General features: G+C 34.2%; 1 protein-coding gene across 2 annotated transcripts in view; it reads right to left on the bottom strand.

Annotated features, from left to right (window-relative positions):
• FUT8 (fucosyltransferase 8) overlaps positions 1–12,411 on the bottom strand; it is a gene marked incomplete at both ends in the record, with an annotated part of 58,613 nt that overhangs the window by 39,273 nt on the left and 6,929 nt on the right. Inside the window, 3 exons of one of the 2 annotated variants that reach the window (XM_084263902.1) lie at positions 5,072–5,186; positions 11,385–11,550; positions 11,694–11,809. In XM_084263902.1, coding sequence (XP_084120028.1) covers positions 5,072–5,186; positions 11,385–11,550; positions 11,694–11,809 — 397 coding nt within the window. The remainder of the gene's footprint in view (positions 1–5,071; positions 5,187–11,384; positions 11,551–11,693; positions 11,810–12,411) is intronic. The other variant, XM_084263903.1, reaches the window with a different exon arrangement.

The following is a 12,411-nucleotide window of genomic DNA, read 5'->3' as shown; positions in this document are numbered from 1 at the left end:
TAAATCATTCATAAATCTTGACTAGGGCTATACTACCTAAGTCAGCAAGTAGCACTTGCGGCCAGGAACACATCTCAGTAAAGTTGAAGTATGGCCTTTTTCAACTGTTTGTCTTGCCAATGTCTAATGTTGCCATTATCATTTCAAGATGCGAATATTGAAGTGTACTACTCCTAGGCCTACTTCTTAAATCCATTCAGAAACCACAACAAGCATTCATGACATTTTTCTCCTTGAGAAAGTGAATTATCAATATTCTATGTATTTGGAGTAAAAATAAACCTAAGGATGCTGAGGCTAGCACAGGAAAACTTAATGTCTGCCTATTAAAGAAATCATCTCTGAGAACAGTGCCCATACAGACACATAGCTGAAGCCCTTCAGCTAGTGGTGTTCTTCCCTCCAAAAAGAGTCAATGCTGATGGAGAATATTCTACATTATTTTTCTACTCTGGAATTTACTTTTGCCCTTGCATCATATCAACAGCAACATCACACTACAATTTGTTTCTCGTAAGTGGAATAGCTGGGAAAAGATGGAATACATTACATTTGAATTATTGAAGACTACAAGTTTACGCTTTTCAAGACTTATGTCTTGATGAAGGGTACATCACTTTGCACATATGCAGAGTGCCCAGAGCCTTTGTTGTTGTCATTTTAGCCCAAGTACTTTTATTAAAGATACATATCGTTAATTTTAATGGCAGGGGAAAAGAGAGGATTTAATACACCTTAGGACAGAAAAATAAGCGACACATTAAATCACAAATACAGGCAAATCCAGAAATATTGAGGTTTGTGAGCAACTCTTTTTGAACATATACCTAGCCCCAACTAAATAGCATGAATATGCCAAACTATGACTATTATAATTGATGGTGGTGTTGAGTACTTAGTAATCTCTCACCTGCATTATTATTATTAATATTCAAAATTAAATAAAGCATTTTGATTTTTTTAAAAAATCTAAAATAAAAATATTCTGCTATTAGAAGACTCTGTGCTGAAACTTCCTAAAATTAATAGAATGAAAATAAGGAAAGACGAAGAAAGTGATGCTCACTTAATCATTTACTACACTCATCATTTCCAGAATACACAGTACACTACAGGAACCCTCGTCTGACTTCTGCACCTTGTCTTTAACCATTTGATAACTAACATCTCTGAATCTTTTGCTTAAATGTGAGTTCCTAGTGTTGCTCTAACTACAGGGAACTAGCTAAATGTAGCCTCATTAAATCAAATTTATGGAAATGCCATCCAAATGAAGTAGCAGTCATTACTATTCAGAGTCATTCGGCTAAATGATTTCCCAGGGAGATGTCCAAAAATAATGCAGCTGTCACTGTCTAACATGTATCAGAAGGAAAGTTATACAGTACTTCTGTCCTTCAACAAATAAATAAATAAAGTAATTAATTATTTACAAATATGTAGTTCTTTTTGGCATTGAGTTGGGGAACAAAGATGTTTGACTTTTTTTTTTTAATTTTACTATTTAATGCAGTGGTATTATGAATAGAGGTGCATGTATGTAATTTCAGACCATGAATGGCTTTACATTGCATGATCACAGTCACACACATATTCCAGATTTGGATCATTACTTGCAACAATAAAGACAAGAGATATTTTCATCTAGAAAGACTGCAAAAGCTTTTATTTGGCTTACTGGCATGTAGGAAAGAGACTGCATCCTCTTTCTTTTTTTGTTTTCTTTTTTGGTTCCCAGACAGAAGAATGAGAATACAAAAAGAAAAGAGAGGTGCTAACAACTGTGTATGTGAAGAACCTATCCCAAAGACTAACTATTCAAGAGAAGGAATATTTTCTATCTTTGAAGAGTTAGCTATGTTTACACCCCAACTTTGGGCAATGCTGCACACATTGAGAGTTAGCTTGTCTTGGGGTTTGAATCTTTCATATGAATGATAGTAATAGTACACACCTGGAGGTAAATGATCATCCATAACATATATCGGCACTAAACCACTCTGTCCACATTGCTGGACTGCAATTTTTCTGGGGGTTTTTTTTGGCGTGGTTTTTTGTTTGTTTGTTTGTTTTTCTGGGGGGTGAGGGTTGGGATGCCTTTTAGAAAAACAAACTACAAAGAAACAAAAGTAGTCATGAAGTAAGGGACAAACTGCTGTCAAAGACCAAAACTAGATTATCAAAAGGAGTGAGAGATGGCAACTACATAGAGAAATGGCCTCTACTTATCTTAGCGGAACTAGTACTTTCATGCATGAAGCTTGGAAGAGCTGGTAAACACCAAAGCCATTCATTAAAAGTCTAAGATATTTTAAATTAGTCAAATTTAGAAAAGATAGCCATGCATTCCTGAAGACACCAACCCAAGTAAGCTTGACTAATCAGAAGTGAAGTTCTGAATTGATAACTGAAGTTAAAGTAAACATAGTGGAAGAAAAAAATATTCAAGATCCAAATTTCAGCTAAATTAAAAATCTTGGGCATAATTCTCAATAGCTCCATAGTGACACAGAACTCAAAAAAGACGTACTATTAGCTAAGTAATACGTCAGACTTCATAAAAAACACACATCTTGGTGTTATTCTATAAATCAATAATTTACTGTCATTTGTGAGCAGGTGAATGTGCGCTTCTAATATCCTGGTTAAGATTTAGTATTAAGTGAAGATATCAGAAAGAAAAAATTAGAGGCATTACATATTCTCTGACATGAAAATAATTGATAATTTTGAGTATGCTTATCTGGAAGAGAGATTAACAAAAAGAAACAAGGTATGCATATAAAAAAATGACAGTAGTGAGAGAAAGCTCATCACCTAGTTCTATTTCACATTTTAATACAATAAAATGAGCATCCAAAACAGCTAAAATGTTTTAACTAGCCTTAGAGACATATAAACACTGTAATATTATTTTTTATAAAATAGCCAAATAATTCTAATGTGTTGCTGCATATTTGATAATTGCAAGAATTTAATGCTATTTTTTTATGACATGCACAGTTGCAATGCTAAAAAAAAAACAACCAACATTTATCAAAGCTAGAATTACTTTTTTTTTTTTGGAAAATAGGTATCATCATTCTTCAACTTGAACCTCTGTCCCAGGTTTGACTTGCCTTTGTCTTCTCTTTTCTTTTTTTTTCCCCTCCCTTTTCCCCCCTTTGCTGGAGAAATCCAGTGAGCGGCTGCGTGACGGACAGCTGCTAAATCACGACAACCTCAAAGACAATTACTAAGGAAACAAATGCCCCTTCTGTATAATTTCTAGATCTTTATGTGTAAGCCAGTCATATCAAACGTGCAGCAGCAATACATTTATGTTTCTAATTTCTAAAATCTACCAGTGATGACATATTAAAAAGGAAAAATGTCATTTCCTCTGCAACACAGAAAATACTAGAACTTAGAAAAAAAAAAAAAAGATTAAGAAGGAGGAATGTGTTTCTTAATGTTACAGGAGAAATCCATAACGGTTAAGTCTGTATTTAAATATATAAATGTGAAAAACAGCTCAGTTCTTCCCATGACAAAAATTTTATTACTGACTCTTTTTTAACAATTTTATAATTAAAAGAGACAAAAAAAGGGCCTGTATGACAGAAAATGAGCCAAGTATGTTACACCTAATTTTCAACCTAATGCCACAACATCCACAGATAATAAGGATAAATATAGTTAACTTTCTTGGAAGTGCCTGAATATATAACACACTTTCTGAAAGGCTTTAACTAGCAGTGCTACAAATATGAAATATTTGCATTCTGTATGTGTTGTGACTTGGCACTAGTTTCACTCTTGATATTGTTTCCACCTTTTTTTTTTAATGAGAATAAATTACCTCTATAGAGAGAAAGCCCTTTATCATAGACTATATGCATGCAAATAAATTTTAGGAGGAATCGTTTGGGCTCCCAGCTCTTTGCTCCCTAAGTAAATTTATTTCAAGTTCTCTAGAAAACAATGTGAGCATTTATTTAATCCTTCAATGTTGAGATTGTCTTCTCCTAAATTCTTTTTACTTTTTGTTAATATGTACTTGGAGATCCTAGTCTTGAACTAAAGCCCTGAACACTGAAAAACGTACACCAAGACAATCACTCTCCAGAAACATACATGCTTAGATAAATCAACCAATGGATACGGTGAAAGAAAAAGGTAGAGAACATCTGTATTTATGAGCATGAAAAGTAGTTACAGGACACCACTGCCAAATAGTGACATGAAAAAGGAAAGAATGAAGAACAGTTCTCAAGGAGTTAAAAGAAGCCAGGAAAGCGATGTTGCCTGCATAATTTATAGAGAGTTTTTTTCCACAGAAGGGTTTCTTTTTTATTAACAAGCAACAAACACATAGCTTGGTTACAGAAGAGAACATTTCGATAGCTGAACTGTGAACTAATGAAAAATCTGAGAAACTAATTCAGCTATTTACATAGAGAAATGATCAGTCATTAGGGGTGATCATATAAAACAGAGTGATGAGGTGCACACATGCAAGGAAAAACAAACCATGTACAAATAAAATACATCAAATATCTTTTTGCTCACTGTATACATAAATAGCTGCATACATTCATACATGAGTAAGAGTCCAAAACCATCAGATCAAGCTCTGTTTAAATTTTACAGACAAACACAAGCACATATATTAAAAACACTTTATGCATTCAAATTTTTAATTTTTAACACTGTGTAAATGTATGTATACATTCTGATATCGAAACCAGAAACCAGATACTTTTATAATAAAACAAAAAAAATCCAAACTAGTAAGCACAGTCAAGTGTGTACCACAGATACAACAAACAAACAAAATGAATAACAAACCCCAAAATAAAGATGTGCTTGAAATACTATCATTCCATGTACATACAAAATAACATTTGAAATGAACTGCATACAAAAGAAATTGGAACAATTATTAATATATAAACGTTCACTTAAAAATGTCATGTAATTATTATTACAAGAGTATCACCAAGGGTGCTTTTTAATATAAATATTTTTATATATAAATATATATATTTAAACAAATGTTTATCTTGATAGACAAACTCTACCCTCTTACCTGTAGATAGGTTATTCTCCTCTGTACCAAATCTGTTAGATCTTTGGCCTCTCTTTCTCGCCAGTCTCCTGCTCCATCTGTTTGACTGAGGTAGTACAAGTCGGTCATTATTGACCTATAAAGAACATTGAAATTAATCTTAAAAAAATAAGAAACAATCTTACTAAATTGGAGGATCAGCTTAAATCAAAGACAAATTAAACCATGTCTTCATGCCCCACAATCCAAACAGTAGCCACAAAAGACTGTGAGCCCCTTCTCACACATGATCCATACCCATGAAGCACAGTAAAAAATAGGAGATGGGTTAGAAAAGCTGCTTTAAAGCACTTGTATGTGCTAAAGGAAGTAAAAAAGGAAGTTCCACGCTAGATACATTATCCAGTGGCCCCAGATGAAAATGCAATAGTGATTCCTACAGCAGTTCCTCTTACGCGTTGTTACTTTGCCTCCTAAAATCATCTTACTATGGTTGCACAGAATGTACTATTACAAATGTCTTTAGTACAGGTACATTAATCCTTCCACTTTTATTAGTGAAAACTAACTACAAAATATTATTGCAAGGTTTAGTAAACATTATTTTCTGTGGGATGTAGCTCCTGATTTTGGAAGAAAACCTTCTGTTTGTTAGAATGACTGCACGCTACTAACACTCAAACAGAGAAAAAAAGGACAAATTACAGGTCTCGACTACAAAACATAAATTTTGATGCACTATCAAGCATCAGACTGAGTCTGTGGGGTTTAGGAAAAAAAATCCAAAATTGGAGGCAAACTATTTATAATATTTATAAAAGCATTAATGGTTTTTCTACAAGTAACAGCCTGAATTAGAGCCAATAATTTTCAAGTTGGCTTCACAGACTAAGAATACTTAAAGCTGCTGAACATTTATTTGTAACAATGCTAAAGCTTTAAATTCGAACCACTTTAATTCTTTCATCTGTACTTCAGATATTGCAATTTCTTGCCTGAAAATCTTGTTTAAGCCACAATCTTGATCACCAGGAAGACATGCAATAGAACAAAGGCAGAGAAATTTGGGAGGCACTAGAAGAGCATGAGGGGAAGACAAGCATATTGCCTAAGAATCTTGGAAGTGGTCTTCTCACTGAAGTAAAAGAAGATACCATTGTTGGCAGCAGTTTGTACTAGAACCACAAACTTAGTTAGCTAAGGCCAACTCTTGTAAATAAGCGTAGTAAGAGGAGCAGATGACATATCTCTATTAGATAGCTATTTCAAATGACACAGCAAAGCAGTAAATACTGAGATAAATCAGGACAAAGCTACCTTTATCAGGAGAGTTATTAGACAACCCTCTAATAACTGGATTTATGGATCCGTATCTTTCCATTCTCATATACTCATCCTGCTTTTCATACCCATACTTCTAAGCAGGATAGCAGTGACAGTGACTTATTGTATCATCTAGCATTGCTGTATTAAACATTATACCCAAATTGTTTAGCAGCAGTAATGTTCACCTTGTGTCAATCAATTGGAATTACCATATTTATATTCTAATCTCAAACTATATAAAATGGATTTTATTTTACAAGTTAACTGATTTGGAAATGCCTGACTCTGCCTTTGTGCGAAAAAATTAAACAATTTAAAGCATCATCAGGTAACTAGTTTCGAATCACTAACTTTTAAAGATGCAGAATATTCTAAATAATGTGCAAACAGAATTTAGGAACAATTAGAAAAGAATTAATGATGCAGTAGACCTAACGTAACGGATTATATACAAATAAGTGAACAAAGAGTCTGCCTCTCTTAAAGCAGTGGTTTCCAATTTATAGAAAGCATTAGTGGCTAGTAGGCAAATTAAAAAAGGAAAACCATGCATTTTCTTGGGAGTTTAAATATATGTTCCTTCCCAATCGGGATATCACCATAATTTCAGATCTGAACATTTAAAAAAAAAAATCATAAATCCTGTGCTGTCATTAAAAGCAGCTGCACAAGCACAGTCAGATTTAAAACCATTTTCAAATGCTGTTTTTCACTGGCCTTAAAAATTCCTTTTCTATACCTGTGATGTAAGTAATCAGCATACTCTACAGAAATATATTTCTATTAAATTTTGGCATAGAATAATTGAAAATACAAAGCCTACCAAAAACCCTCAATGTTTTCCCTCTCAGCAGTTAAGCAATTTTTTTTCTTATTTCTAAGGAAAAAAAATAGCATTTCCAAATTTTATTTTCTATATTGTTGGCCAGGACAAAGCAAAGGCAGTAGGTAAGTTTAATTAATCAATCTTACAGATTAAATGTAATTATTTTAAATGATTTCTGTGGTAAGAGGAACAATGAGAGAGTCCTTACAAGGTTTCCGTGACTCAACACTTTAAGGCAGGCAAGCTTTGCTCAGTACAAACCATAAAGAAGATCAAATAATTTGTGGGAGATTTTATGAGTTCATGCAAGAATTTTCAGATAGTATCCAATTTTATTTTTTTTCCTCAAGTAAACCAGGAATTTAAAAATTCACAGGTATTATCACCCAGAAATGCTTATAGGGTAGTGCAATTTTAACAGTCATGGAGACCTTTCTTTGACTGCTCTAACTGCAAAATGTGCATTTTTTAGGTTTACATCTGTCAGGTTCTTTTGAGCATGGCAAGCCATCATGATGGCTTATTAATACAGGTTTAGAAGAGACACAGGCGAACACCAAAGACCAGTCACGCTCCACGTGGAGAGCCTAAGCGTAGATGGACTAGTGGTGATCCATGAGTCTAAGATAGGTAAATGCAGACAAAAGATGAACCTGCACAGGATTGTTAGTGGCTGTTGTGGGTAGGAAAATGGCTGAACAAATTGCAGACAATAATGTTGCAGGTATTTGGTAAGTAGGACTTGGTCTTCCATTGTGTTACTACACAACAAAACAAATTTGCCTGCATTATTTTTGTTTGGTATCAGAAATTAAATCTTGGATCTGCTCTTAAAAGCATTTTCTTTCTGAAAAGCAGAATTCAGTTAAGAATCTAGCTATCTATTTCATGTGCATTTGATTCCCACAAATAAAGGGTGGAGGGCAGGCATTTTAACCCATTTTTAAAGATCAGTGTAGACATTTATTACAGCCATACGACAAAATTACATTTAAACCTCCTAGAAACTTCATATAAACAAATAAAAAAACTCAAAGAAAAAAATCCTGACATATTCCTCGAAATTCGAAGGAAACAATGAGTAATTATGCCCAAACACTATGCATCAAACCTTGGCCAGCTACCACAAAAGCCTTGGTGACAGCTGTTACCCAGGAGGAGGAGGAATTAAACTAATTCAGACAGAGCCTCTTTGCAAACAACATAATGCCAATATAGGAAACAACAACAGCAACTAAAGAATTAATCTGCTCTTTTTTGTTAATTCTTTATCAAACAGTCTTTCCACTGTTAAGATGAACAACTCTATGGACTGTGTGGAGAGAAGAAACTGCCCCTTCCCTCAGGAGGTACTGTGCATCCTAAAGGAAAAGAACACCCCAGAGACAGCAGTGCATGACAAGCCTAAGGACATGCACACGGGGGGCTGGGAGTTTTTCTGCAAATGATGCAAGTCAAAGATTAAAAGGAAGGAAGCATACAGCCTGAGCTTAAAGGCAAAGGAATGAACATCCTTGGAACTAGAGGCAATCAAAATCAGCATTCTACAGTACAAGATAATTTTATTGCCCAAAGCCAATGTTGTAAATGCACAAAGAACACAGGTTGAATTAATATTGCTGAAACATTTCTGTATCTGTTCTGCCTTATGCATTTGCTTTGAATTTCCATATTGTTAAAAAAATGAATTGTCTACATTTTATTTTAATAAAACCTAGTTTCTGGCTGTTTGGTTTTAGCTTCACCAACTTTAGTTTTCTTTTGGGACCTCACCACACAGGAAGCTAGTACTAAGACTCAACAGATTCCAGGACATTCTGGTTTCAATAACCACTGTGTCAGTCTAAAGAAATAGTTCTATTCAACAGGAAAAATCTTAAATTAAAAACAAAAAAGGAGCATCTGTGATTGCTTGCATCATATATAATCTTCTTCCAGTACCACAGTGGTTTCAGACTTCCATGATGGGATTCATCTTATAACTTCAGAGATTTAGAAGACAGACCTTTGTTATTCAATGCAAAAGAGTATGCATTTCTATTGTGGGTTTCATCTCATCCTGAAGTACAGGGATATGTGAAGATAAGGCTGTTTGAAATAGAAAAATTTTAAATTTGGGCTTACTGAATTAATAGTCATTGGTGCAGGAAGGAAAGGAATAAGAAAAGGATTCATCCTGGGAAGCAGAGACATAGAAAACTTTTGGCATCAAACCCACCACATCATTCAAGGTTCCAGTGTGTCACTGAAATTATTCTGGCTCTATAACCAGAGCAGTAATGTGTACACAAATCATTTTGTTCCCATGATGGACACCCAGCAATCTGGCATTAGACTATTTTAGGTTGAGAGAGTTGGGCTTGTTTAGCTTGGAGATTCTCATCTATAAGATTAGAATAGATGAGAGATTCTCATTCTATTCTCATCTGCTATAAGGCTCTGGGGGGACCTTATAGCAGCTTTCCAGCCCCAGAAAGGTGCCTATAAGAAAGAACTGTTCACAAGGGCATGTAAAAATAGGACGAGGAGTAACGGTTTTAAAACTAGAAAAGGGGAATATTTAGGTTGGATATTAGGAAAAAATTCTTCAACACGAGGGTGGTAGATCACTGCAACAGGTTGCCCAGAAATATGGAGGCTCCATCCTGGAGACATTAAAGTCAGGCTCGATGGGGCTCCAAGCAACCTGATCTAGTAGTGAAGATGTCCCTGCTTACTGCAGGGGGGTTGGATTAGATGGCCTCTAAAGGTCCCTTCCAACCTTACACATTCTATGATTCTATTTACTCCACTTTTGGCAGAGATAGTTTGAATGGTACCTCAGAAATCAATGAAGTCCAACAAAGCCAAACAGAAATAAATTCTTTGGAATACAGGTATTTCTGAGTGGAGCTAACTATTGAAACAAACTACAGGGAAGTGGCAGCTTCTCTATCAGTTGACTGTTTAACTGAAGATCTCAAGTCTTTTGGAAAATTCCACTTCAGCCAAGCACTACTTTTATTTGCGTCAAACATACATAATTGCACTCAGCAGAGAAATAATCGGATGAAATGTAATGGCCTATTTTATATAGACAATAACTCTCTATAATTGAATAGTCCCTTCTCACTTTTAACTCTATCAATCTGTGACAAACTGGGTTTTCGAATTGTGGAAGATTAAATTACAAAATGTAATGGACTAAATTACATGCCCACATCAAGAATCAAATTCATATTATTTTTAAATAACATTTACATTATTTTCAAAGAATTTAAAATTCTTACTACTTTCTTCCTTTTACCGCATTATTGTTTTTGAAGGCTCAGTTTTTCTACTGATATTGACACATGCAGATCTCAGCTTTTTTGGGAAAGCAATACTTGTTTAAAGTGGTATATTTAGTTAATTCAACTATTCTCTTATGACTGTTTACTAACAAGACACATATTGCCATTGCAATCCTGTTGGGAGCATAGTTATGAAGATTTTACTGAATCTTTAACATGTCCTGGATTGATTTTGTTCAGCATGAAAAAACCTCATACAGAACGAATTAGTATAATACAAACGGTACTTCCACAATGTGGAGGCCAGAAGGCCAAAAGTAATTGAAAATACAATTACAATATATACCCAAACAACATCATAATGACAATGCAGTTAAAGATCATTTCTATCTAAAAAACTCTGTTAAATTCTCATTACAAAAAAAAGTGACTACTCAGAACGACAATGAGCTATTATCAAATTTTAAAGCAATACCAATTATATAATACGCCAACGACCAATGTAACTTACATTCTCATATTTATGAAAGGCATAATCAGAAACTTAAAATCAATATTTTCTTAATGGGTTTGTTCCATGTAAAAGTATGGTTATATGCACATATATAGATAGACGCAACTGAAAAGCAACAACTGGCATCCAGGACCCAGGTCATCTGATGGAATTTAAAAAAAAAAGGGTCGTACTCTTAAATTGAATTGACATAAGCTGGGTATATATTTTATGTCGCATGAAATGCTTCATATATGATATTTTAGCCCACATACCAGCAATTTATCCTAAGACATTTTTAAGCAGCATATCAGTAGTTAATTGAGTCCACAATCCTTATAATATAACTATAAAATAATCTATTTATATGTTTATATAAATATATACTATATATATATAATCACCTAATATAAGTACCTTTCCTGATGACCCAAATCAGACAGAAATTCATCAATGCGTCTTTGCAGTTCACTTCCTTCTAGAGTTTTCAACTTCTTCAATTCACTCTGGAGGAAAAACCAAAGTTCTTTAGCCCCATTTTCAATCCTTCTTCTCAATATTTCATGATCTTTTCCAAGGCCTCCTATTTGAAAAGAAAAAAGAAAAAAGAGGAAATGCACAAAAGCATCAGTACTTGTAGCTGAATCATTTGTTAATAAACTAATGTATTAATGAAAGCAAATATAAAAACTTGTTTTAGAAGTAAAAGAAAACTTATCTACCAACCATCTCCTGTCCGCTTCTTATAGTTTTCTATCTGTTCTTTGGCCTGTATAAGTTGTTCCTCTAAAGCATGTACCTTTCCTGCAGCTGGTCCCTGATCAATGGGACCATCTGGTATCCTAGAATACAGAAAATAAAGAAGTTATATGATTTGTAATGAGGTCTCCTCCCATTTTTTGTTCCATACTGTTTTGCTGATAAGCATTCTTGTCATTTTCTTCAAGTCAGAAGAAATTAAATACATTAACATAAAAATTTTAAAAACCTCAATATCATAGGCAGAAACTCCATGCATAGCTCAGTTGCAGCACACACTGTGCTGTTTACAAGACTTCGACTCTTTGACAAGACTGTGAGAAATTGGAAAACAATGACTATTTATTGGACTAACTGGCACACAAGGAAAGCCTAATCGAGGGATGTGCCTTCACAAACTTGAGTTCTGGCTGCTTCACACATTAAATACATTCTGGTCTAGAATGCTGGCTGTATATTCTTAAAAAAACAGGGCTCCAGCACTGGAATTCCACTTTCAAGTTAAGTCTTCCTGCATATTGGCACAAGATCATTTCAGTGTATTTTCTGGACTCAGAAAAAGATTCAAGCTTCTTAAATGAACCATTATGAAAATATTTTTATGATAACTCTAGCCTTCTAAACTGCTGGTCACCTAAAGCAACACTATAAACTGGTAACTTCCACTTGTGAAATCTCTACTACA

Source organism: Gallinula chloropus (assembly GCF_964237585.1).
Source record: "Gallinula chloropus genome assembly, chromosome: 4".
In the NCBI taxonomy this organism is placed as follows: domain Eukaryota; kingdom Metazoa; phylum Chordata; class Aves; order Gruiformes; family Rallidae; genus Gallinula; species Gallinula chloropus.
This window is presented reverse-complemented; position numbering and strand designations above follow the sequence as displayed.